Raw genomic sequence first — 24,225 nt, 5'->3', positions numbered from 1 at the left:
ATAGGGCTTCACTCATATAGCTCATCATTGTACATAACTACCTGATCCAAGATACCCGCTACTTCATGTTCTACAAGAAGTCTACCAAAGTGATGGCACCATATCCATACCATCTTTCAGCATCCAATTCATTGGATCATCGTCTCCAAGACTAAACAAGGCATCGGGTGTCTAGTCATTGTATCAGCAACCATTCACCATATACAATGAGAGTAGTCATTATGACTCACCATAAAACTCCAATCCTCCATATCACCCGGCGTAGCCAACATCAAACCCTGTTGCTGCTCATCACCACCACCGGCATCCCTTCTCAGCTCTGCCGCCATCTCTTCCAACATCGGCAAACACGTCTCAATCGAATACTCTGCCGCCTTGACCAACGCCTCCGCACGCTCATTCTCACTATCACCATTCATGAGCCCTTTGATATGCGCCGTCATGACGCACATTAGTAGAAATCCCTTAATATTCGTCTCGCCTGTTTCGACGGCTCGGCGTGTCCATGTCTTTGCTTCTTCGAGCACGGATAATAGATCAGGGCGAACAGAGACGGGGCCCAGGCTTTCTTCTTGCTGTAACTGGGTTTGGAGTTCGATGGTTATGAGAACAGCTGCGTGGATGGCTAGGACGGGGTAGAAGCCGGAGCTAAAGCTTGAGAGGCGTGCTAGAGGGTTCGATTCTTGATGATGCAGGTTCGCCGCCGCCGCCACTGTTGTCGTCGTTGACAGTATGTGTGAAGGTAAAGGATGGATTAAACGCCAAATCTTAAGGGACGAGTCAACCACAACTCTCCGCGAGAATGCGTACATGGCTTGGTGGAGGGCTGGACCGAAGTATGGGAGGTGCAGTGAGGATAGGTATCGGAGCATGATTAGGTCTACGACTCGTATTTCAAATCGCAGAGACGAGGCAGAGAGCTGAAGAGGTAATGATGAGCGGTTGAAGGTTTGCAGAGTTCGGTTCAGAGCTTTATAGACTGTGCGGAACTGAGTGTCGAGTTGAAGGGTTTCTTCGTATGTGCCGGAAGCAGGAAGATCATTCAGAAACTTCACAACAGCAAGACGAGCCGGGAACGTTTTTCGAAGCGCAATCGCAATGGAGACCTGTGTGAACTGATCCTCGGCTTTGGGTATAGGATCATCGGCAATAAGCTGGTCATCATCAAAGTTTCCCGGAGGCGCAGTATCAAAGTCGTTCAGAGATATGAGCGGAGGGCCTCCCGAAAATAGACTAGATTGAAGCGCAATTTCCAGAATCGTATTCCACAATCTGCGACGCATCTCAGCGGCAAATATTGTTCGTTTTGGTAAGTGGATTGGATCTCTATGCAAGCCCATGTAAACTGCTTTTCTAAGTAAGCCGCCAACCGAAATCCACATTGAGTCTCCGCCAGCACCGACTTGTTCCTGGGCAATTAGCAACAGAAGATAGGTTTGCAGGAACTGAATGGTCAGTCTGGACTTGAATTTTGGTTCCGAGAGCCATGTTTGAGCTTCGTAGACCCAGCGGATGGCTGAAGTGCGTAACGAGAACCGATCGTCGTATGTGAGGGTGCCAATGGCAAGGACGAGCTTGATCTGAACTAGGAAGCCCTTATCTGGCGCATTTCCGGAGACCCAGAATGCTTCGTAGTCTCGTCTAAAACTTGAGATGTGCAAGATCCGGTTTACTGATTCGCTTGATTGGAGATAGCAATCGAGTAATGCATCACAGACTTCTTTTGGAGGAAGTTCCGACGTTGGTGGTGATGGCCATGGAGGAGCTCGTCTGGCTTTGATGGTTCTTGCTAAGGATTTGCACATTTCCATGCCAGGATATACTTTTAGTGCCGCTTGAGGGAGATGAGATTCGATTGTCTCGAGGAGGTCGCGGACCTGGCACTTTATCAGCCGCTTCATTTTCTTGCATCTAAGATAGTGGGGAAAATGATAGTTGAACGCACCATAAGAATAACATTGACCTCCCAATGGCTCTGTCCAAACAAGCGCGATTTATGCGTAATACTACGAGCGATGCTCACGTTCTGCCCGGGTAGTATTTCATTCTGAATATGATAGGTTCCGCCAATATGTGAAGTAGTCGTGTCGATGTTCAAACGCAGAGGCACCACGGGAGGTTTCACTGGTCCCAGAGCTGCCTTTGACAATTGCTCTTCAAGTTCTTTGATTCGAAGCTTTAGTCTGACTGACTCGTCATCACGAGCCGAATGCTGCTGGCTCGTATGAGTCGCATCCGTAGATGGGCCGACTGACCCGTCGATTCGGGAGCTGGATTGGTTGCTGGGAAATGTCAAACCACTTGTGGTAGACTCCCCATCAAAGAAGAGTGACTCTCTTGGTCTATGTGTGCCATTCTGAGCAATCTGCTGCGTTTGGCCAATACGGTACTTTGGAGATTCGACATTCTCATAATTGCATGTCGCAGTTCTTGACCGTGCGCAATTGCTGCACGGGTTCTCACGGTTGCATTTTATCTTTCTCCTTCTGCACAAGACACAAGATCTAGAGATAATTGTTAGGTCAAAATATGTTGATCCATCATAGAGTACGATCATACACTGCTGGCCGTCTGCGCCGGCCTTCCAATCCCGTCATGGCCGAACGCGCCCCTTGTCATTCGGCAGAGTGGTCGGATTAAAGACAAAATCTCGGAATTGATTTATAGTGGATATCAAAACTCGTATCATATGTTGCAAAATGAAGACAGGAAGAAGATATTAACATATTCTGCGTTGAGATACGTCCGAGAACTGCATTTTTGGGCCGTAATGCTCGCCATTCTCCGAGTCCGCCAGCCGAATCCGATTCCCGACTGCCGAGATATGCCACGCCTTTCCCCTTTCGGACGTGTTCTTGCCCTAATTCGAATGCTCGACTTGGTTATAAATGGCCTGTTGTTGCAACGGATTCTCGAAGCTCTTCATGATCAACTTTCCGACATAATAACACTCTGTTATCGCGGAAATACCAGAGATCCTTCTCGAAAATTGACATGGCGAAAGAAATAGACCACATGCGAACCTCACTCGACACCGAGGAACATAGCCTACAGTCCCCGATTACTGAAGTTGAACGCGAAAATGACCAAAATATCTCCGACGCCCCTGAAGGTGGGACTAGAGCATGGCTCGTTGCTGGAGGCGCTGCTTCAATCTTCTTCTGCACATTGGGCTTTGCCAACTCTTTCGGTACATTCGAAGAATATTATATTACGCATCAATTGCAGGGCGAGTCTGCCTCGAAAATCTCCTGGATTGGTTCTTTGGGCTCATTCCTGCCATTTTTTGCAGGGATGGTGGCTGGTCCTCTGTTTGATCGATACGGTGAAAAGGTATGTTTCAATTCCTTCGTCGCTTGGTGTGAAGATATAGCCTGATTTGCGTCTTTGGTAGATTATCCGTCCTGCGACTATCGCATACGTTTTTGCAATGATGATGCTGAGTTTATGCAAGACATATTGGCAATTCATGATTGTTCAGGGTGTTCTCATGGGTATTCTGATGGGCCTCCTACAATTTCCAGCCTTCGCAGCTGTGTCTCAATACTTTCAGAAAAAGCGTGCCGCTGCCCTTGGGCTTGCCGTATCTGGTTCAAGTATTGGAGGAATTATCATACCGATTGTTCTTTCCAAACTGCTCAACGGCACCTCTCTAGGATTTGGATGGTCAGTTCGTATCATTGGCTTCATCATTTTACCATTCATGGTCTTTGCCTGCGCGAGTGTTAAGGCGCGTTTGCCGCCACGCGTGTCCCAATTCTGGATTACATCGGCCTACAAGAAAACAAACTTCCTCATGCTCATCCTCAGTCTCTTCTTTATGTTCATTGGCATGACGACTCCTTTGTTCTATCTGCCCACATACGCAGTCTCACAGGGCATGGGCGTAACTCTGTCCGGTTATCTCCTCTCAATCCTTAATGCTGCCTCGACCTTTGGCCGTATCCTGGTCGGCATCCTTGCGGATAAATACGGGCGTCTCAACATGTTTGCCATTGGAGGCGTGGTCAGCGGTGTCGTAGTTTTCTGCATGAATAGCGCAACAAGTAATGCCGCCCTAATTGTGTACTCTGTCGCGTTTGGGTTTGCGTCCGGTACCATTATATCAGGTGCATCAGCGGCATTTTCGGTCTGTCCTAGAGATCCCCGTGATATTGGTACATACATGGGTATGGGAATGGCAATTTCGGGACTGGGTGCTTTGATAGGGCCGCCGATAAATGGAGCCATTGTGGGAAAGTATGGAGGTTTTTTTGAAGTTTCCATGTTTAGTGGTACTATGTGTCTGTTTGGTGGATTGCTTGTGATTGCAGCCAAAACTTTGACCAAACAAGGGCTATTAGGAAGGACGTGATTACATGAAAATTCTTCATGACTTTCGACGTGCCGCCCTCCGCACATGTCCCTTCATGTCCTTCCTTCCACCATAGGAATGAGTGTTGTCCGGTTGCAAGGAGTACATTCTTGCTTGATTCGTCTATTATGTATTATTATTTACTCTCTTTTCTAGTCTATCCTATCAAAAATCAGCAAACGTGTAAGATCCGAAAAGCGGAAGACAAGGGGGTAGGGTTGCTGCTGGCCGGAAGATATAGTACAAAAGTCCGCACAGCCAATGCAGATCAACCCTAGACAAAACCAACATCGAGATGGAAGACGGCGGAGCCCTTGTTGGTTGATTTGTTGATCCATTAACGGTATAATTGCGGCAAACGATCATGATGACTCACAACTTTCGGTTACTTGAATGTTCATGTGGTTCAGTGCCGAGGCAGTAGCGAGTGGTTTATTGGGATATTCTCGTCATAGAGATGAATAAAAAATATATATAACGGTTCTTTGCATTTGAATAAGTTACATTTCGCTGAGTCGCATCAATTCATCGATCCTCAAAGAACCTGGCGAATATGCGATTCTTCAGGCATGGGCGTGGAGGATCATCACCAGGTATAGCCCTCCTGCAGGAACCGATTACAGATTGTTCGACTGTGATAGCATTTGCGAAAAATGATCCTAGGGCACCTTATAACTTTGACAAGGTGACTTGATGAATCCGGAGACAATTGGATAAAATGCATACGCGATGCAAATACCTGTAATACTAATCACCTTCTCATTTCCTTTTAGGCGACAAAGTTATATATTGTCTTTGTCACCCACATTACCAGTGTCAACAGCGCCTTTGGTACAGGTATAACAGCAAACCTGATGCCCTACATTTCACGGGAATTCAATATACCAAGCGGACCTCAACAAGTCCTCGCATCGTCCCTTTTCCTACTCGGCTTCGTGTTCGGTCCGCTCATATTTGCGCCTTTGAGTGAGGGATATGGACGGAAACCTATTCTTCTTATTGGATCTATCGGATTCGTTGCATGGAACCTGGGCAGTGCGCTCTCTCCGAATTGGATGGCACTCTTGGTCTTTCGGTTCTTGGCTGGCACCTTCGGCGCACCCCCTCTAAGTGTTGTGGGTGGTATTCTGGCGGATATTTATCCTGAGAGGATGATTCGTGGCCGATTACTAGGTGTATGGTCATTGACTATATTGCTTGGTCCGTTATTGGGGCCTCTTGTCTCCGGGTTCATCGGTCCGTACGGATGGCGATGGCCATTCTGGTAAGTTCCTCGCTGTATACCGTGAAACCTGACTATAACGAACAGAAGGCTCCATTGCTAGACTTTGACATCACGAATTCTCACTTGAAACGGTCACTCTAGTACTGAACGACTTGATCATTATTATTGGGGGCAGACTTTAATACTAGATCACACGACTTTGGATGTCATTGATGTTGATCCGCAAAGGCCTTCTGATTGTTATAGTCAGGATGACTCTATTACATGTTTAGAGCATCTCTGGCGATTATTGGTATTGATCTGATTCTTCGTATAGGATTGAGCTCATCCTATCATCAATAACCTTAATTTCGGTCTTTTTCATGCCAGAAACACTTCAGCTAGTTCTACTCCGGCGCGAGGCTGCATTATTGAATCATAGTTCCAATTCGAATAAGTATCTGTGTGCGGAAGACGTTGAGCGAAAAAGCGCAATGCGATATCTAGTAAGCGGGGAAATACTGCACACAGCATATGATGATTCATCTAGTAACAGCATCAGACGACAACTCTAGTACGTCCTTTAAAGCTATTCTGCACAGAGCCACTGATCACATTTTCGTGTTTGTTCATGGCCTTGGTATATGCAGCATTTTACATGTGAGTACGTATAACTTATACTTGAAAAGACCGATGACTCAGGGCTATTCCTAGGCTGCTCGAAATATTCCCAGCCATCTTCATAGGTCAATACGGGCTTAGCCCAGGGATTACAGGTTTAGCGTTCCTCAGCAGTAAGGATCTTCTTTCTCACTTCAAAATGAGTCGGAACTAACCAGAAAAAGTCGGCATTGGGGCCGCCATACCCCTACCTCTACTTGTATGGTACGATAGCAAGGTCCCTTGTCTGATCGCAAAACATCCAGAGAGGCAGGCCGAATATCTGAGGCTGCCTTTGGCATGTCTCGGTTCACCTGCATTCATCACATCTCTGCTCTGGTATGGCTGGCTTTCGCGACCACATATCCCCTGGGTTGTACCCCTGTTAGCATCAATTCCCTTCGGCTTCGCCTATCAGATTATAATGACTTCGATGATGAATTACGTCACAGATTCATACAGAACATATGCCGCGTCGGCTATGGCGGCTTGCATTGCGACAAGAAGTATCACAGGGGCCGTACTGCCGCTGGCAATCGAAGCCATGCTTGATCGTCTGGGAATCCATTGGACCTGTACTCTACTCGCTATCTTGGGTAGTTTTCTCGGCTTGGTTCCTTTTATTTTCATCATATTTGGCCCTCGGCTTCGTCAGTCTAGCAAATTTGGGCTGCGGGTGAAACGTTCTGATGAAGGAACGCAACAGAACAACAGCAGTAATAGCAGCGAACCAGCGCTTCAATCAGCTGTCGGTTCTTCAACAATCGAGTCTAGGACGGTCTGAGACTGGCCTTACAAGTTTTCTAATCCTCTAGCTTATTGTATTATGAATGAAGTTAGGGAGTGTCGTAGCATATATGTGAAATGCGATTTTATCAAGGAACCTGGTCTCGGTGTCGCCGAGTATTGCTAGGAAATTCTATTCGCAATTCATCTAGAATCATCCAGAAGTTATAAAATGAATCTGCGGCGATGATACCCTTGGAAGATGAAGTTCTCGCCGGCAGTCGCTAGGGCTTTGTTTTTATGTAAACCTAGATCCATGCTGGCTCGCCGTCTAACACCCGTATGCCGTGCCTGCGCAATAACAACATACCTTATGCTGAATTGTACGACTAGTTCATGACGATGCTCGAGTGTATAATGACGATGAAATATGTACACATTTTCAGTTACTGAATGAAATCGTGGGTCGAAAGGTCTAGCTTGCCATAATCGCCCATCGAAAGACAGAAAATTTGACGGCGTTTCCTCCTAATCCATACTACTTTGTTTCTTCCCATTGTACACCAATCCACTCCTCTTTCCAACCCAAATCCCCTTCCTTGGTGGTCCCGCAATTACCGGCGCAAACGCCTAGAATAATCGTGCCCCATTCCATTCCAGCATCATTCTTACCGAGACCAATGCCCTCGCGCCCATCTTCCAGAACCGTGATTGTATGTGGCACAAGCTGTACCTCAAATACACGCTCTCTACCACATGATGGACAGCGTGGAATACGGTTTGTACCGGCGTTCGAAGACACTTGTAATCCCCGTCCTTGGGTTTGATGTGAAGGGAATGCCTTTGCGACAGCATCCGTGCCGCTGTATAAGAGCGGTGTACCGGCGAATTCATATCGCAAGACTTGTTCTGGGTTATGTTCCAGTCTTGTCGAAAACCGAAGGAAATCTTTATCCATAGATGACTCGAATGCGTCTTTTACATCAACCGCGCCTCCTGCGTCTTCCTCCACATTTTCTACAGTGGTGTTTGTTGGTATCGTAGGAGTCGGAGGACGTGAAAGAGTTTCATAATCAGCATCGAGGTAATATTCCGTATAAGGAGGTGGAAAAGCCGACTTGTCGGGCCATGGGACTACAGGCCCTGCTGCTACAGGTTCCGAGGAGGTTTCGGGTGTTGATATTCGCGCTTTTGCGGCAAAAGTTTCTGAAAGATTGTTTGCTGGATTTTGTGGGGGCTTTGCGGCCAATGTAGATACTGGTGGCAGTGGTGCGAACGGATTGTTTTGCGCCGCAGGTGAAGACGATGTAGAAAATGGGTTCGCGTTGGATGATAACCCTCCTTGCGAAGTGGCTCCAAACAGTGCAGCCCCAATATCTTGTTTTGGTGCAGGGGGCGTATCTTTTGGTTTGCTCTCTTCCTTCTTTTGTGTCTCGGGTTGGCCCTTGACCTTTCGAAGACCGCGTAGACCTCTAATGCTGCCTGGTTTGCGACTGCAAGCTTTCCGTGGACATCCGAAAATATATAGCCATCGTTCGTCGTTGGGAAATCGTTCTGGTAGGTCGCCATTGAGCTGGAGTAGCAAGAGCATTGGGTTGTTGCAAACTTTGCATTTGGCCAGGTCGCCGGGAGGAGGGGTATTCTCGTCGAGCCATGTCTGAGGTAACAGAATTATTAACCAAACGCTCCTTTCAGTGATATACAAAGAATGTCATGTTTCCTTACCGGCCAGCCACCAAGATGGCTAATGGTATCATCTGTCTGCTCTGTACTGCTATAACCCAGTAATACACCGGTCTCTGTGTACTCCCCCGCATCCTCCAAGGACGAGTCGCTGTCGTATGGATCCATAGCGAACGTGTTCGAAGAATTCTGTCGAAAGCTGCAAGCCAGTTCCACTTCTATTGTCCCCAAGCACACACGCACACACTAAAAAGGACAGAGTGTGGTTTTGCTCACAAATAATCAGTGACAGCAAAAGAAAAAAAGATTTGAGATGAAAGATAGAAAGTTGGCCCCACTCGACAGATCAGGCTTAGTGCCATTGCTATCTTATCGTATCTCCGTCTTCTCGCCGAACTCTCTCCAGCTCTTTCAACAACCTCAGCTCTACCAAGCATCAAAATCGTCTAGTTATTTATTATCAATACAGTGCTTGAACGACTCAATAATTGCTTTACTGAATCTAATTGACTTCAAATATCAGGTCGTCATCATAATCAACGCAAACGTTCATTCACCGTCTATTGAGAGCTTATTGACCGGAGCTTATTGAAGCATCAATTGATGCATAAATATCTTCGGCCATGAGCTCTAGCTATATCTGATATTTCCTACATCTCTTGACACCACTTAAGATCATTCTCTTAGCATAAGATACCCTCATTCTCTCTTCAGCGTCCCTAGTTCTTTCTCTCCTCGTCATATCTACCATCTCGCATCGACAAGAATTACATCACGATGGACTTCTTTCGACGTATCATGTATATGCTTCTGCTACTCCTCGAATGCGTCTGCATTATTGGTGTAGATACAACTGGCCAGACACCGTTGAATTCAGAAGACAAGGCGACATCTCGAAATGTCGCAATCATTGGTAATCTTCCACTGATCTCGAGCCCAGGTTCATGTGCTAATACTTTCTAGGTGCCGGATCTGCAGGAGCTTCTACTGCATATTATCTGCGAAAATTTTCCGACTTAGCAGGAGTACCAGTCAACATCACAGTCTTCGAGCGCGAAGCCTATATTGGGGGCAGGTCAACTACTGTCAATGTCTTCGATGACCCTTCTCTTCCAATCGAGTTGGGGGCGTCGATATTCGTCTCAGTAAATTACAATCTGATGGACACAGCAAAAGAGTTGGGCCTCAAAATCTCAGGTGCCGGCGGTGATCGACCTGCAGAGAGTGTTAACATGCTCGGTATCTGGGATGGGTTTCGTTTCCTCTACCTGCAGGGCCATTCATTGAGCTGGTGGGACATGGCGAAGCTTTTATGGCAATATGGGCTGGCCCCGATTCGCACGCAAAGGCTAATGAAGAATACGGTCAACAAGTTTCTGCAAATGTACAAACCGCCGTACTTTCCATTCTCGTCCTTATCCGCGACTGTGCAAGCCCTTGATCTTCACGAAGCCACTGGTGTACCTGGTGCGCAGTTCTTGGAATCGAATGGTATCTCAGAATCCTTTTCGAATGATATTATTCAATCGAGCACGAGAGTGAATTACGGACAGAATCTTGGTCTTATCCACGGTCTTGAGGCTATGGTCTGTATGGCCACCGATGGTGCTGTCGCGATCGAGGATGGTAATTGGCGTATCTTTTCTGGAATGCTAGACTCTTCTCGGGCAGATCTAAGACTGAACACTACGGTGACAGCCATCAAACAGAACTCTGATAGGAGTATGACGCTTTTTCACTCGAGTAACGGTGGCAGCACTTCACGTCACACCTTTGATGAAGTCGTGCTCGCAGGACCTTTTCAATACAGCAACATCGAGGTTTCGCCATCGCTTGACCGAAGCCCCGAAAAGATCCCGTACGTGAGACTCTTCGTGACATTGTTTTCTTCTCCCCACCAGCTTTCTCCAGAATTCTTCGACCTGTCAGACCAGAAAGATGTACCAGAGATGATCCTCACAACTCTACCCCGTGGATTTAATTTGGGGGATCGTGAAGACGGCGTTGGTCCGGCAAAGTTTTGGAGTATCAGTCTGTTGCGCATAGTCGAAGCGTCTGCAGAAGACTCCCGCCAGAAGCACTACGTCTACAAAGTCTTTTCACCCGAGAAACTAACTGCCGGATTCCTCGCCTCAGTCCTTGCCGTGGAAATCCCCGCGTCTGATCAAAACGGCACAATTGGCGATATTTCGCGCAACGACATTTCATGGTATCACGAAAAAACATGGCATTCTTACCCTTATGAATACCCGCGTATGGAATTCGAAGAAATCAGACTTGCTAGCAATGTCTGGTACACCGGCGGTATTGAAAGCTTCATCTCGACTATGGAAACTAGCTCTCTTATGGGCATGAATGTCGCTGGGCTTATGACGAACGAATGGCATGACAAACTCCATCTAGGAAAGCCAGTGAGTTGGAGTGGATGGACTCAGCAGCGCAACAACGAATTGTAGTTCTTTTTTCTCCTCTTAGATAATTTACATCTAGATTGAACATGCTTATCCACCTGCGTTCCAAGGCTGAATTAAAATATTATACAGTAGATTCCGACTATAGCGAACAGATAGCCTCGCAATTCCTACATCTTGTACCTAGAATGCTATCTGAAATTTCCGCTTGACCTGATAAGTGAGAGCGCTCTATTCACCAATTCAATCGATCGTTCATGACTGAGAGCATTCTTTGTTACTAAATTGACATAGGTAAACTTGTTATAGATGTAGATATGAGGAAGCCTTCTGCTCATTATAGTCAGATACTACCAGTTGACTGTACGACGCTGCATTTACTATAAATGATCGATTATTTATTAAAAGAATATATATAACGAAAGGTACATGCGTTTATCTTTGATCCTATACCTAGGTAGAGTCCGGACAACCTAAAGCGCAAACGCAACAGCAGCAAGGATAGCCAAGCCCTGCGCAGGAATGTTCAAGCCATTGATAGAAGCGGCACCGGTATATGTAGGGACTGAGCTTCCAGTCTTGGTGCTCGAGCCCGCTGTACCAGATGTCTTCGACGTACCGCTAGCGCCGGGGACAACACCACCTCCTGGGGCGGTGTTGGTACCAGAGGGTGAGCCACCGGGAACGACACCACCTCCAGGGGCGGTGTTGGTACCGGAAGGTGAGCTACCGGGTTGGGAGGTGGTGGTGCTGCCGTTGCTGCCGCCTGGGCCAGCTGTGGATGATGACCAAGAAGAAGATACGCTGACGGGTTGGCTGGAGGCGCGGGACGAGGGGGTGGTGGTCTTGGTTGTTGAGACGCCGGTTGAGGAGAATGAGGATGTAGTGGTGGGTGCCGAAGTGGATGTAGGCACGACGGTTGATGAGCCAGATGCAGTGCTGGTCGCGGCAGAGGTGGGAGTGGATGTTGGAACGGTGTCGGTGGGAGATGTGGTAGGGGTGGTTGTGGCAGGGCTGGTGGAAGTAGGGGCAGTGGTAGGTGTGGTAGTAGGGGCAGTAGTAGGTGTGGTAGTAGGGGCAGTGGTAGGTGTGGTAGTAGGGGCAGTAGTAGGGCTGGTAGTAGCAGAAGTAGCGCTAGTACTCGAGACAACACTGCTGCTGGAAGTAGTTGAAGTCGCAGGCAGGGACGAGTAGTAATCAATACCTTGCTGAAGAGAAGTAGTGATATAAGCAGCTAGCTGAGCAGAAAGCGATTGCAAATCAGAAGGCACTTTGGCAGTAATAGCATCAGCGAGTCCCTGAGATGCAGTGTACTGATCCTGGAGATTCGTCAAAGTTGTAGAGACCAATCCCGCCGCTTGGACAGCCGATGAGATTCCGATGAGATCGGTGACGGTCGTATTGACGGCATTGATGAGACCACCAATGTAGTTTGCGAGCGTTAGGGCGTCGTTTTCAGAAAGATCGGCCGATGCGTCCACTGTGGTGATACCGGCGTTGATGATGGAGACTAGAGCTGTTGAGTCCGAGAGAACCGTGTTCAAAGAACCGGCCTTGATGTCTGTGTCGAGCTGGTTCACCTGCGTTGTGATGCCACTGACAACACTCTCGATGGAGGCCAAGTCACGCTTAACGAGGGAAGGCTCGTTGATGACCGGAGTAGGATTTGCGAGAACGCCAGAGGCGAAGCCAAGGGTAGCAATGGAGATGGCAGTAGAGAACTTCATCTTGGCGGCTGATTAAAGACTTTATACAAAGCGAATGTCAAAGTAGAAAATCCAAATTAACGAGAGTCGAGGAAAGCGTGCGCCGTGGTGTAAACCCAGAAATTTGGGGAAGTAAGTCTCTCTTCGACATTATATAGGTACATAGTCCCCTCATTTCACATACTGCGAGCTGTCCAGCTCACGTACAATTTAATCTAGTCTAATGATTTAGTTAGAATCTGCAGCCGCGGCGAGAAATGCGCGGTTGCATAGCGTACAGGGTTATTGTGATGGTGGCATTGTGGCGGCTGTTGGGATAATTAGTCGGAAATGAGGTGCTCAATATCCCAGGCCTTTCGATTTGTTTCTACCAATCTTACAACAGGAGGCGCATACTATTACAGATTAGATGCCCGAACAGGAGAGGCCGTTCTACGTCTGAACTTTCGCGCCTTTATGGCGAGTCAGTCAACCCCGACCTGTTGACAACCATGGAGAACCACGTGTGATTAATCATGTTCTCCGCTGTTGATGGAGAAACATTTGCACTCTTATACTCTCTGCAAAGGACAATAAATTACTAGACCAACCAATAGTTCCTTAGCTCCTTGACCTATATACTAAAGCGGTCAGGGGTTGCAACGTTGCAATACAACTAAGTTGAACTACCCCGGCCAACCCCACAAAAGCAAGCCAGGGTTCGTTAGCCTCTTGGTTTAATCAATAACCCCATGTTTATTATTTGCATTTAATCCAAGACACCATCACATGCTGCCTCATAAGCGTCTTACACTAACAAACTGTTGCCCATGCTACCTGATGGCCGAGGTATCCTACCCGTTGTCGTGAATGTGGCGTACAACTAACTGAGACATTTTCACGATGCCTAGGAAAGGGACTGGCTCTTTGCATGAAGCTTCTGCATTGCTCGTATTGACATTACTGAGCTAGAAGGTGAAAAGAGGAGAACAGAATCCTGTTGTTTGCGTAGTTGCTGAATGATCAGTCGACCGTCCAAGAGCCAACATCGATTCACGGTAATTTCCTAATTAGGATTTCACCAACAGTCATCGCGTCATCGGATTTGCGGCTGCTTATGGATTGGCGGCATAGTCATACTGACTGACATTCTATGAGGATGACTCGTTTCTTGGTCCGTTGTTGCTAGCTAGAAGCGCCAGCAGGAGGTGAGCATGGGACTGACTACTGACTGCTCCGTCCGATGATAATATTCTTGCGACTCTGTCTGGGGTAAGATCTAAAGCTAAACATAGGCCGACGCAAGGTCAACAAACTAATCCTAGATATAACAGATTCGCATCGAGGCTGGTCGATAAATCCACTATCCTATGAGAAACAATGGCGTCGTAGCGAATTGAGTGAGGAGAATCCGGACATTTTCTGTCCATTAAATTTTAGTGTCGTTACCTATACACTTGGCTTACCATGTATTTAATTTTACATTGAGTCATCCATGCTAAAAGGATCTGTAATGAGTGGTCGACTGAGAGAATGTGGAAATAGCCATGCATACACTGGCAATCCTGGGGATATATCAGAATGAATTAATGTCGAGTCTCCGCATCTGCACATTGTGATTCTTATTGCGTGCTATGATTTTGATCAGGTACTTATTTTCAGCATACGAAGAGTATATTATGCGTGGTGCTATTAGTGTAGTTTTTTTCCAACAATGAACCATTTACTGGACCAATTATCAGGTACTTTTGACTTAGTACCTACTTACTATATATTCAGGGATAGCCAAATCCTGGTCTTTTGATCTGTTTAATTCAATGGTCCGGCGTTTTTTGCTCTTGCGAGTTTCTTGGCTTATTGGTGATGATTATGTTTACATTACCTAGTTGTTAAGGGCACCTACACATGTGACATAGCATCCATGCCAAATGGGGCCTATGAGATATATGATCGGCTAATTTATTCCCAAATATATGATTATTGAAAAATGCATTCACATTGACATTTGTACCTGGTAGGCAGTAGACACTAGTACGCTATTTGAAGGCCAAATACATGGACTTGATCAAAGATAGAAGCAGACGAGGCCAGTCTCGAGCCAAATAAATTAATAAGTGGGTAGCCACATCCTGCTCCATTCCACCAGCGGTGCTTAAGAAGCGAACGCAGCAATGGCAGTCGCAAAGGAGGAGTCAATAGCTGCTGCAATCGAAGTTGCTGTGGGCAGGTAAGAAGACTCAATCTTGGACTCTAGAGCAGTAATAAGGCCGTCAGAGAGGGTCTTCAGCTGCTCCAGAGATGACTCGACGGTGCTTGTGAGGCCGACGGCCTTGACTTTAGTGGCCTATGCCGGATTAGCATGGACTAAATATAAAGGAATAAATACGGTAAGTATACCTGGGCAACAAGATCGTTAAGCGTTTTCGTAATGAGAGTTGACAAGGACTGCGTCTCAGTCGCGATGCTCGCGCTGTCGGCGTCATCAAAGGCGGCCGAGTTGTTTGTGTCGGTGGTGGCAGTCTTGATGTCGGTCTCGAGGGTGCTGACATCGTTAAGCAAGGGAAGGGCTGTAAGGAGTTGTCCATTCCAGCTGGTGATAGCCGAGTCGAAAACTTGGACTTCGCTGTAGACAGCCTGGAGGTCAGTCAAGACTGAGCGCTTGACGATAGGGCCTGCAGAGACAAGGTTGAGGCTGAGGAGAATAGCGACGGTGAGGGATTTTCCGAACATTTTGAAGTATGTGTGATAGACTCTGGGGAATCTGATAATGTAGATTGAGATTTATGATTTGAGTATGCTTTGAAGAATGAGATCTGTGAGCAGTAAAGAAAAACGTCGATTCCACCAGGGAATCAAGACTGCTTTTATAGCTGAGTCTGCTCTCTCCCCCGCAACTTGGAGTATCTCATCATCTCGAGAACTGCCCGTAGGATTCAAAGCACGGGGAACAATTGATCTTTTCATTGGATATCACGCCTAGGATCACATTGCATTGCATTGTTACAGCAACCGCCTTGCCTAACATTGTAGTCACCTGAGCAAGACATCATCATAGACGCTTCTTCCATCATGAGGGGTACACGTTGGTGGCTTTCCCTCGAATTCATCAAAAGTTCCTCGCAGAGGAAACATCACCGACGACTATCACGATTCTTCACAGAAATCCGGGGGTGGAGTACATATGCATTGTGTAATATAGGCACACTAATTAAGCTAAATTTTGGGCTAAATTCAAAACGCAACGTAGAGCGCCATCGCTACTCGTGGAGTAAATAGTGGTTGAAGAGGAAGTGCATGAATTTTCCCAATATTAATCAATTTTGAAACACGAGCATCCTCGGTACTTCAATGTTTTCAATTTTGGGGACTGGCATTTGAAAATGTATCCTCGTCCCTGCAAACACGTGTGCTTGGATTCGACATTTTCACTAGACGATTGGATCGCCACCATGCGATGCTCGAACTTCAGCTTGTCATCGCGTCATTTGTTGTTCTTGTGAAGCTACACCAATGTACAGATCTCTGACACACAAGCCTCCCACTCATAAACTCCATTTGTTGCTGGTGTAGACGATGAAGAAGTGTTAAAATGGGGAGAACGAGAGCAAAAAATGTTAGAGTCTAGAGGGCATTCGTTTATTTGTGCAGTCTTTGAGAGCAATCTTGTTAAGATCCGCCGTGAGAATGGATACAGCTCAAATCTGACGGTCATAGTCAAGTCCTAGCGCTACAGCACACAGATGCTACGAGCCTACATGAGCGGCCCGGACCGCTGGCAAAAGTGTACAAGTGCAGAGCGGACTGTCGCTGGAATGTACTTGAATCTTTACTTTTACCTAAGCTGAGAGGAGCGGCTGCAGTCATATCACTTCTCAATTCAGATCTCCGCTCATTCCAAAAGTAATCTAGCTGTCTGCAGGTCCTTCCTCGGTATAACATCATTCAGCGCTTAGAGAACAGCATGTGTTTGCCTCGTGAATTTTCAATTTCGACATCGAGTTCTAACAAAGGTCATGAAAAAAGACTTCTTTCAAGGAACATGGCCAATAGGCAGCAAAAGCAGCTACGACTAACAAGGACTGGAACGCAATTTATCAATGGATGTCGTCTTGCTTTCCTTGCCATATACCAGATATTTGGGTAGGTATGTAGGCATACTACCAAATTTACGATCCCTGACAATAACATCTCTGAGTTCACCGCGGGAGAGATCAAGTACTTGTTTTATAGCATATGGAGTAATATATTGTGTATCCTTGAAATCCGAAATATCAATCTCCTAATCCAATTAATCCAATTAGCGACTAAGACGGTCGGGGGTAAGTACTGCTATCCTAGTTATATGCATTCGTGGGAGGCTCGCTGCGGAAGTTCTTCAGTATGTAATAGGCACAAGCCACGTATACATATATATCCTTGTCAATTTAGCCTAAAGAAGTCCACCAACTTGCTGTGGAAAATTAAAAACATAAATCTTAAAGCATTCCCATAAAATGAGCTTTTGCTGACTGTGTTAAATTGTATGATGATCCAGCTTTAGCCCTAAGCCCTAAGTTGCGGCGCCGAACCATCAGTCTTGTATACACCTAACCCTAATAAATGGTGAATTATATCATTGAAGGCATTTAACTTCAATATTACCTTATTGTGAGAAATATGCCTTTATGAAAAATCCTATCACGCGATCTAAAACAGCCAATGACTGATTGCGGTAAATTGTTGATATCAATCTAAGGTGTCTCGGAGGATATGAATCGCACAAGTCAAAGTTTAGGAGCATCTTTCATTCATCAACTAGGATCCATATTACAATGTACTCGCTTATCAATTAATACCTTACAGAAGGTGTATACAGAGMGAAGCCCTCGATAAGTTAGAAAAAGCAGCAAGCGAGTGCTATCGTACAATCAGACTTTTTCTGATAAAGAAATCTTACGTGGTTAGTATCTGCTCATATATTCAATATAATAACTGCTGCTTCAAGTGATTAAAATCAACCATCTTCTAGCATCATACCGGCTCCTGACTTGACCATGACGGCACTCCCTGGCTGGCTCGCCTATAAATGTTTGTGAGCTCTGGCATTTCCGGGTGAAGAATTTGGACTTATAGGTATCCACCAAACGACCTCCAAGAAGCACTCGGGCTGGCCACGCTTCTCCATTTTCAGTGATATCTGGACTTTACAGTCAAAAAGACGTTCATTAAACCGATGTCAGGCATAATCTATGCGCAACTTAGGGCATATCTCAAACATTCTGCGTGGGCGGTCTGATTAACGTTTGACGCTAAATTTGTACACCCGTCGATCAATACATCCGTGCCGCGGAAGCTTGGCAGTATGAACAAGGCCAGAGAAGCAACTTCTATCGTGAAAGGCCGTTGTATTGATTGATATAGAGATGTTTGGATACCGGTTAGATTATCCCGGGAGGTATCAATGAGGCTAGCAGCTGGGTTCTAACCACGGTCGGGAAGCAAATCAGAAGGAGTAGCACGCAGGACGGACACTGTTTGAGATATGTTTGATCTTGGAATTATAGAAAAAGACTGACGATATTTTTAGTGCTAATTTTGCGCAATACACCGTAAACTGTCTCCTTGTCCTCTTGGGAGTCTATCCCAAGTTGGCTACGTGCCTAGCCCGAGGGGAAATCCAAGAATCGCTCAGCGTGCGAGGACACAGATTTTAGGGGCCTAGGATCCCACTCGAGATGGCGATAAGTTGAATGCATTTGATTTTTGACTCCTTATTTACTTCTTCCCCACGTTCGTAGCCAGACGTAGTGGGATCAGCTTTTTCGTAGGTGTCGCTGCTTGCACAGAATAGTGTCACGGATGGCCAGTTACCGGTATACATTAGTAGAGCCATGATATCGAAGATGGCTCAGGAGCACTCTTATCTTATACCCTGTTTGATAATAACAATTTGATGTACTCGCCATAATCAATGAGTAGCATATAATGTGGTAGCAATAAACTACGAGTAATGTCGTAGTTCTACAACAAAAAAAAAAAAGAACTACGTCAGTGCTCAGGCAACGGGCCTCTTATCGATTAATGACTAAGCAACAGGGTGACATGTGATTGGCAAGGCTGATGCTGGGTTCACATGTGATGCAGCTGATTGGCTGCCGGCCAGCGCCTGATAGGCTCGCATGTCATGTGCATCCGGCGTTCGCTCATCCTCCTCGACAACGCATCGCCAACGACTGAATTTATTGTTGTTCTGTGGTTGTCTCCCAAAGAAGGGCGCTTGTATATCGCTTCGCCCAGGCTACTACAGAAATAGCGTGTATCATGGCTTCCGCACTCGTGACAACGGCTGCTGGCTGATTGTTGCTCGGGATCGTCAACGGTCCTTGCCTGATCATTGCCTGGGACGGTTACCTTGTAGGTAGCGCTTGTCTGTACGCTTTTTCTACTTCCAAGATTGATTGCTAATTCCATCCCTGCTTTAGACAGCCGTTGAACAAATTAGCGCTCGGTTTCGATCTTTGATGTGGTCGCCCCAGATCTATTCATCCTCGATTATTTAGTTGAGTCAAGAAAGCATCAAAAAGCCTGCTTTATAACGCGAACGAATCTAGCCGAGGAATACTCAACCATTCAATTCATATACAACTTCGCTTGAAAGTCACTCGTTTCAACTCACCGCAAAGATGGCTTCTCACGACGACCCGGAGAAGAAGCGGGTTTCTCACAGAATTCGCTCGCTCTCCAAATCCCTCCATCGCCTTTCCTCGAACCACGTACCGGACCGTCTCAAGAATAACGACGATGAACAAGAAGATTTTACGGCGCCGCCTAAAATCCTTACAGCCAGAGACATACCATATATGCACCAATCTGTTTTCTCTTTGATTGCAGCCGCCGGCTCGCGATCCGATTTTCATTCTCGATTTGATGATTCTAGTGACAGTGACGGTGATGATTCGGAAGAGAAAAAACGACAGGATCCGTTGCACAGACGACTCGTCGGGAGGCTATCGAACAAACCCGGCAAAGAAGTTTCATCGTCGCAGGTCATTCCGGAGGAGACTGGACAAGAACCGCGACCTTCAAAGATACCATCCACGAGCTCTGTCAGCAGTCATCGAAGGACAGGCTCAGGAAATCGGCTACTACGATCAATCCCAAGCATAGGTTCTAAGCGAACAGACAAAGAAGGCAAATCTGACCAGGCTGCCGAGGCTGCCGAGGCAGCTCAAAGCCCGCGGAATGAAGTGCAACCGGCTCGAGAAACAACTACGACTCCTCGGACCGCGCCCGTTCTAAGTCGGATGATAGAAGCTCAAAGCCGATTCGATCCCGCAGCGCTCTCGACTGAGGAACATGCGCAGGCTGAAAAAGAGACCGATGACAAGCAAAGTGATGAACAAAAGTCAAAAGTTCTCCTGCCTATTCGACTGAAAGAAATCTTTGGTTTTGAAAGGCCTGAGCCGGTCATTGGAGAGTATCCCTGCTGGCTTATGCAAAATGTTGCGCTTCAGGGATACATGTACATTACCGAAGGACATATCTGCTTCTATGCCTATCTTCCGCAAAAATCTAACGTGGCCGTCAAGTCCGGCCAGTTGAGTAAGCGTGGTCGCAATAACCCCCGATACAAGCGTTACTGGTTTTCCTTGAAAGGCGATGTGTTTTCCTACTATGCGGATCCATCGAAATTATACTTTCCAAGCGGTCACATTGACTTGCGATATGGGATCAGCGCATCGCTTGCAGAAAAGGAGAAGGGTAAAGACACTCGAGATTTTACTGTGACTACTGATCAGCGGTCGTATTACTTCCGGGCAGACAGTGCATCCAGCGCCAACGAGTGGGTGAAGGCTTTGCAGAAGGTCATTTTCCGTTCACAAAATGAAGGCGGACGGGTGAAGATATCTCTGCCATTGGAGGACATCATGGACATAGAAGAGAGTCCTATGATGGACTTGGCTCAGACATTCAAAATCAGAGTGGTGGATATACACGAGACCTATGCGATTGATGAACATTTTTTCTCGTTCTTCAACTTTGGACAAGATGCATTTGAGGTGCTCAAAGGCTTAATCAACGACTCAACAGCACGAAGGATAGCCCAAGATCCCAATGCTACACAGGTGCTGAACTCAGTAGTCAGTGAAAGCCATCGCCAACGAGCAGATTCATCGGCTTCGGAGAAGCTTGACGCGAAGCTTGAATCTAGTTCAGCTCAAAAGAGTGAGACTTCTGATCAAAATCTGGAATCTGATTCTTTCGTACAGTCTATGGGCCAGACAGAATCTTCGCTTAGCCTGCAGTCACACCCGGACACCATCGTCACGGCTAGTCAGATCCTAACACGAGACGATGTTTTCAATTCACCTACAATTCATAGTTTGCGCCCTAATACTTCGCTTGACGGCGTATCTTTTGAAAGCCCCTCCAGAAAGGTGTTGACCGAACCCATCAAGAAGACGGGTAAAGAAGTTTCGAGGGATCCGGTACAAGACGCTTCGATTGAACGCAAGTCCTACGTAACTGCAGCTCCGACGATTCACGAACTTGTGAAAGCCGGGACTTATCCTTTACAACGTGCAGCTGGGTTTGCAGAGTATTTGAAAAGCCGATCTCGACAAATGAGCAGCCTTCTGGCAACCGAGTCCATGGGATACATCGAGAAAGTGTCCGGTATGTGGATAGGCGGGGGAAAGCACTATGCCGAAGGTGAAGATCCGGCTCTGGAGCAATACTTTGATGGCGAGGATGCAGAAACGAGCGGCACTTATGGTGATCGTTTTCGTGCGCACTTTGCGCTCCCACCTACTGAGAAGCTTCAAGCCACATACTATGGATATCTTCACCGTGTTCTACCTCTTTACGGTAAGATCTACATAGGAAACAGCAAATTCTGCTTTAGAAGTCTGCTACCTGGGACCCGAACAAAGATGATTCTACCTATCAAAGATATTGAGAATGTCGAGAAGGAGAAAGGGTTTCGATTCGGTTATCAGGGTCTTGTCCTTATCATCCGCGGTCATGAGGAACTCTTCTTCGAATTCAATGCAGCAGACTCTCGCGATGACTGCGCAGTCACACTACATCATCGGCTCGAGTCGGKGCGATTTCTTGCACAATCCAGTATATTAATGCAAAAGGATAAGGACGAGGCGGCCGCTGCAAAGGCTGAGCAGCAACTACTACAAGAAGCAATGCAGGGGACTTTGGTAGAAGACTCGCAAGAGGTACATCCGATCTTTGATGACCCGCGCGCTTCAATCGTGAACTTCAAACCTACGGAGTCATTGCGGATTACGTGCTTGACTATCGGTTCGCGAGGAGATGTTCAACCTTATATTAGTCTTTGCAAAGGATTACTTGCCGAGGGACACCGGCCAAAGATTGCAACGCATGCTGAATTCGGGCCATGGGTCCTCCAGCATGGCATTGATTTTGCACCTATTGGGGGCGATCCGGCAGAGCTGATGAGGATTTGCGTGGAAAATGGAATGTTCACTTATTCGTTCTTGAAGGAAGCCTCTTCCAAGTTTCGAGGGTGGATGGACGACCTTTTGACTTCAGCTTGGAATGCCTGTCAAGATAGTGATGTTTTAATCGAATCTCCCAGTGCAATGGCTGGAATTCACATCGCTGAGGCTCTTCGAATCCCTTATTTCCGCGCCTTCACCATGCCTTGGTCACGTACACGAGCATATCCACATGCTTTTGCCGTTCCCGAGCACAAAATGGGCGGTGCCTACAACTATATAACGTACGTGATGTTTGACAATGTGTTTTGGCGAGCTATGTCCGGCCAGGTAAATAGATGGCGAAAGATGGAATTGGGCCTTCGAGGCACAACCCTTGACAAGATGCAAGCGAACAAAGTGCCATTCTTGTATAATTACTCACCGTCGGTTGTTCCACCACCGCTCGATTATCCTGACTGGATTCGAGTTACGGGTTACTGGTTCTTGAACGAAGCTTCGACCTGGACTCCTCCAACAGAGCTCACCAATTTCATCAAAAAGGCACGCGAAGATGGCAAGAAGATTGTTTACATTGGCTTTGGATCTATCGTTGTTTCGGATCCTGCTGCATTGACTCGCACGGTTGTCGAATCAGTCCAGAAAGCGGATATTCGCTGCATCTTGTCCAAGGGCTGGTCCGATCGTCTAGGCGATCCAAAGAGCACCCGTTCTGAGGTTCCTCTTCCTTCAGAAATTCATCAGATCCAATCAGCTCCGCATGATTGGCTTTTTACTCAGATTGACGCAGCTGTGCATCACGGAGGTGCTGGTACCACAGGAGCCAGCCTTCGTGCCGGTGTTCCTACTATAATAAAGCCGTTTTTTGGAGACCAGTTCTTCTCTGGATCACGAGTTGAGGATTTGGGAGTCGGCATCTGCATGAAGAAGCTCAACGTGGGAGTGTTTTCGCGGGCGCTCTGGGAAGCGACTCATAGTGAGCGAATGATCTTGAAGGCTAAGCTTCTCGGCGAGCAGATCCGTAAGGTAAGTTCCTCCATTCTAAGAACGAGTCTCATGAACATTTGTTAACCTTTTTTTCCAGGAAAACGGGGTCGCCACCGCCATTCAAGCAATCTATCGCGACCTAGAATACGCAACAACCCTAACCCGCCAACGCGCTTCTCTTTCCACCACACCACTTACAGCAACAGAAGAAAGCAAACCTGCTGACGAGGGTGAAGAAGCCGATGACATGGAAGGCGAAGAATCATGGACTTTTGTGGATGACTACGCCGATCCCGAATTGCTCAAGAACGAGAATTTGTTCTACCAGAAGAACTTTACCTCTTCCCCGGCATCTTCACCAACGCTCACAAACAAATGAACCAGTCTTTTGTTTCATATCGAACATTGACGACTTATGAAATTCTACTCTACTTGCTTACCTTATAATGTTGACATTCGTCCCTTCCTCTACTTATCTTGCTCTCCCTTTCCTGTGCATTTACGCCTATATACAACATAACCATCTCACGAACGGACATTATTTCTAATTAGATTTCATTATTGCTTGGCTGATGATGTTATGATATAATGCATGTTGATATATCTTCGCTCACTTATTGCTTCCATGAATGAACGGAGATATTCCAGGGTTAGGGTAACCCAGCTCCGATGTCGTCGAGACACAACTGCACTAATCCCGATATGGAGCTTCGGCGGGGGTTTATCGGCCAGCGGGGCAGATAAAATACCATCGATACATCCAGCATCATAGAAAACCTAGCGACTTCCATTGCCTTTCTAAAATCAAGGTTTGTGGACAACTGTTTCTCAAAATGATACACAATCGAATACCGAGGAAAACTAAGTGTACGACAATTATCACACAAAGCGCAATGAGTTGTCCACGGGCTACGAATCGATCAAGCAACTTGCCGGAATGAAGCTGTCGGGTCGGACTCCGAAAACAGCTCCCTCCCACGTTATGTACTGTATGTACTGTATGTAATCTACGTATTACGCATTGCGACGCACTGGGAATCATATGCGATGACCATACATGTCT

General features: G+C 46.7%; 7 protein-coding genes across 7 annotated transcripts; 3 read left to right on the top strand and 4 right to left on the bottom strand.

The window, feature by feature from the left end:
- Positions 1–81: 81 nt before the first annotated feature.
- BHQ10_001374 (uncharacterized protein) lies at positions 82–2,619 on the bottom strand (the record flags this gene model as incomplete). The annotated part of the gene is made up of 5 exons (XM_040873403.1): positions 82–171; positions 231–1,877; positions 1,946–2,282; positions 2,464–2,504; positions 2,560–2,619. 5 exons carry the CDS (start codon positions 2,617–2,619, stop codon positions 82–84), a joined length of 2,175 nt encoding a protein of 724 aa, XP_040729879.1.
- A 375-nt stretch (positions 2,620–2,994) lies between these two features.
- Positions 2,995–4,354, top strand: BHQ10_001373 (uncharacterized protein; the record flags this gene model as incomplete). The annotated part of the gene is made up of 2 exons (XM_040873402.1): positions 2,995–3,333; positions 3,395–4,354. 2 exons carry the CDS (start codon positions 2,995–2,997, stop codon positions 4,352–4,354), a joined length of 1,299 nt encoding a protein of 432 aa, XP_040729878.1.
- Positions 4,355–7,482: 3,128 nt separating this feature from the next.
- BHQ10_001372 (uncharacterized protein) lies at positions 7,483–8,795 on the bottom strand (the record flags this gene model as incomplete). Its single annotated transcript, XM_040873401.1, has 2 exons — positions 7,483–8,601; positions 8,670–8,795. The coding sequence occupies 2 exons, from the start codon at positions 8,793–8,795 to the stop codon at positions 7,483–7,485; spliced, it is 1,245 nt and encodes a 414-aa protein (XP_040729877.1).
- A 609-nt stretch (positions 8,796–9,404) lies between these two features.
- Positions 9,405–11,083, top strand: BHQ10_001371 (uncharacterized protein; the record flags this gene model as incomplete). Its single annotated transcript, XM_040873400.1, has 2 exons — positions 9,405–9,540; positions 9,591–11,083. The coding sequence occupies 2 exons, from the start codon at positions 9,405–9,407 to the stop codon at positions 11,081–11,083; spliced, it is 1,629 nt and encodes a 542-aa protein (XP_040729876.1).
- A 428-nt stretch (positions 11,084–11,511) lies between these two features.
- Positions 11,512–12,765, bottom strand: BHQ10_001370 (uncharacterized protein; the record flags this gene model as incomplete). Its single annotated transcript, XM_040873399.1, has 1 exon — positions 11,512–12,765. The coding sequence occupies one exon, from the start codon at positions 12,763–12,765 to the stop codon at positions 11,512–11,514; it is 1,254 nt and encodes a 417-aa protein (XP_040729875.1).
- A 2,110-nt stretch (positions 12,766–14,875) lies between these two features.
- Positions 14,876–15,453, bottom strand: BHQ10_001369 (uncharacterized protein; the record flags this gene model as incomplete). The annotated part of the gene is made up of 2 exons (XM_040873397.1): positions 14,876–15,067; positions 15,121–15,453. 2 exons carry the CDS (start codon positions 15,451–15,453, stop codon positions 14,876–14,878), a joined length of 525 nt encoding a protein of 174 aa, XP_040729874.1.
- A 3,932-nt stretch (positions 15,454–19,385) lies between these two features.
- BHQ10_001368 (uncharacterized protein) lies at positions 19,386–23,541 on the top strand (the record flags this gene model as incomplete). Its single annotated transcript, XM_040873396.1, has 2 exons — positions 19,386–23,201; positions 23,260–23,541. The coding sequence occupies 2 exons, from the start codon at positions 19,386–19,388 to the stop codon at positions 23,539–23,541; spliced, it is 4,098 nt and encodes a 1,365-aa protein (XP_040729873.1).
- Between the last annotated feature and the right edge of the window lie 684 nt (positions 23,542–24,225).

The sequence above is a fragment of the Talaromyces amestolkiae genome (genome assembly GCF_001896365.1).
Source record: "Talaromyces amestolkiae strain CIB chromosome Unknown scaffold2.1, whole genome shotgun sequence".
Classification (NCBI taxonomy): domain Eukaryota; kingdom Fungi; phylum Ascomycota; class Eurotiomycetes; order Eurotiales; family Trichocomaceae; genus Talaromyces; species Talaromyces amestolkiae.
Note: the sequence above shows the minus strand (reverse complement) of the source record. Positions and strands in the feature narration are given on the sequence as shown.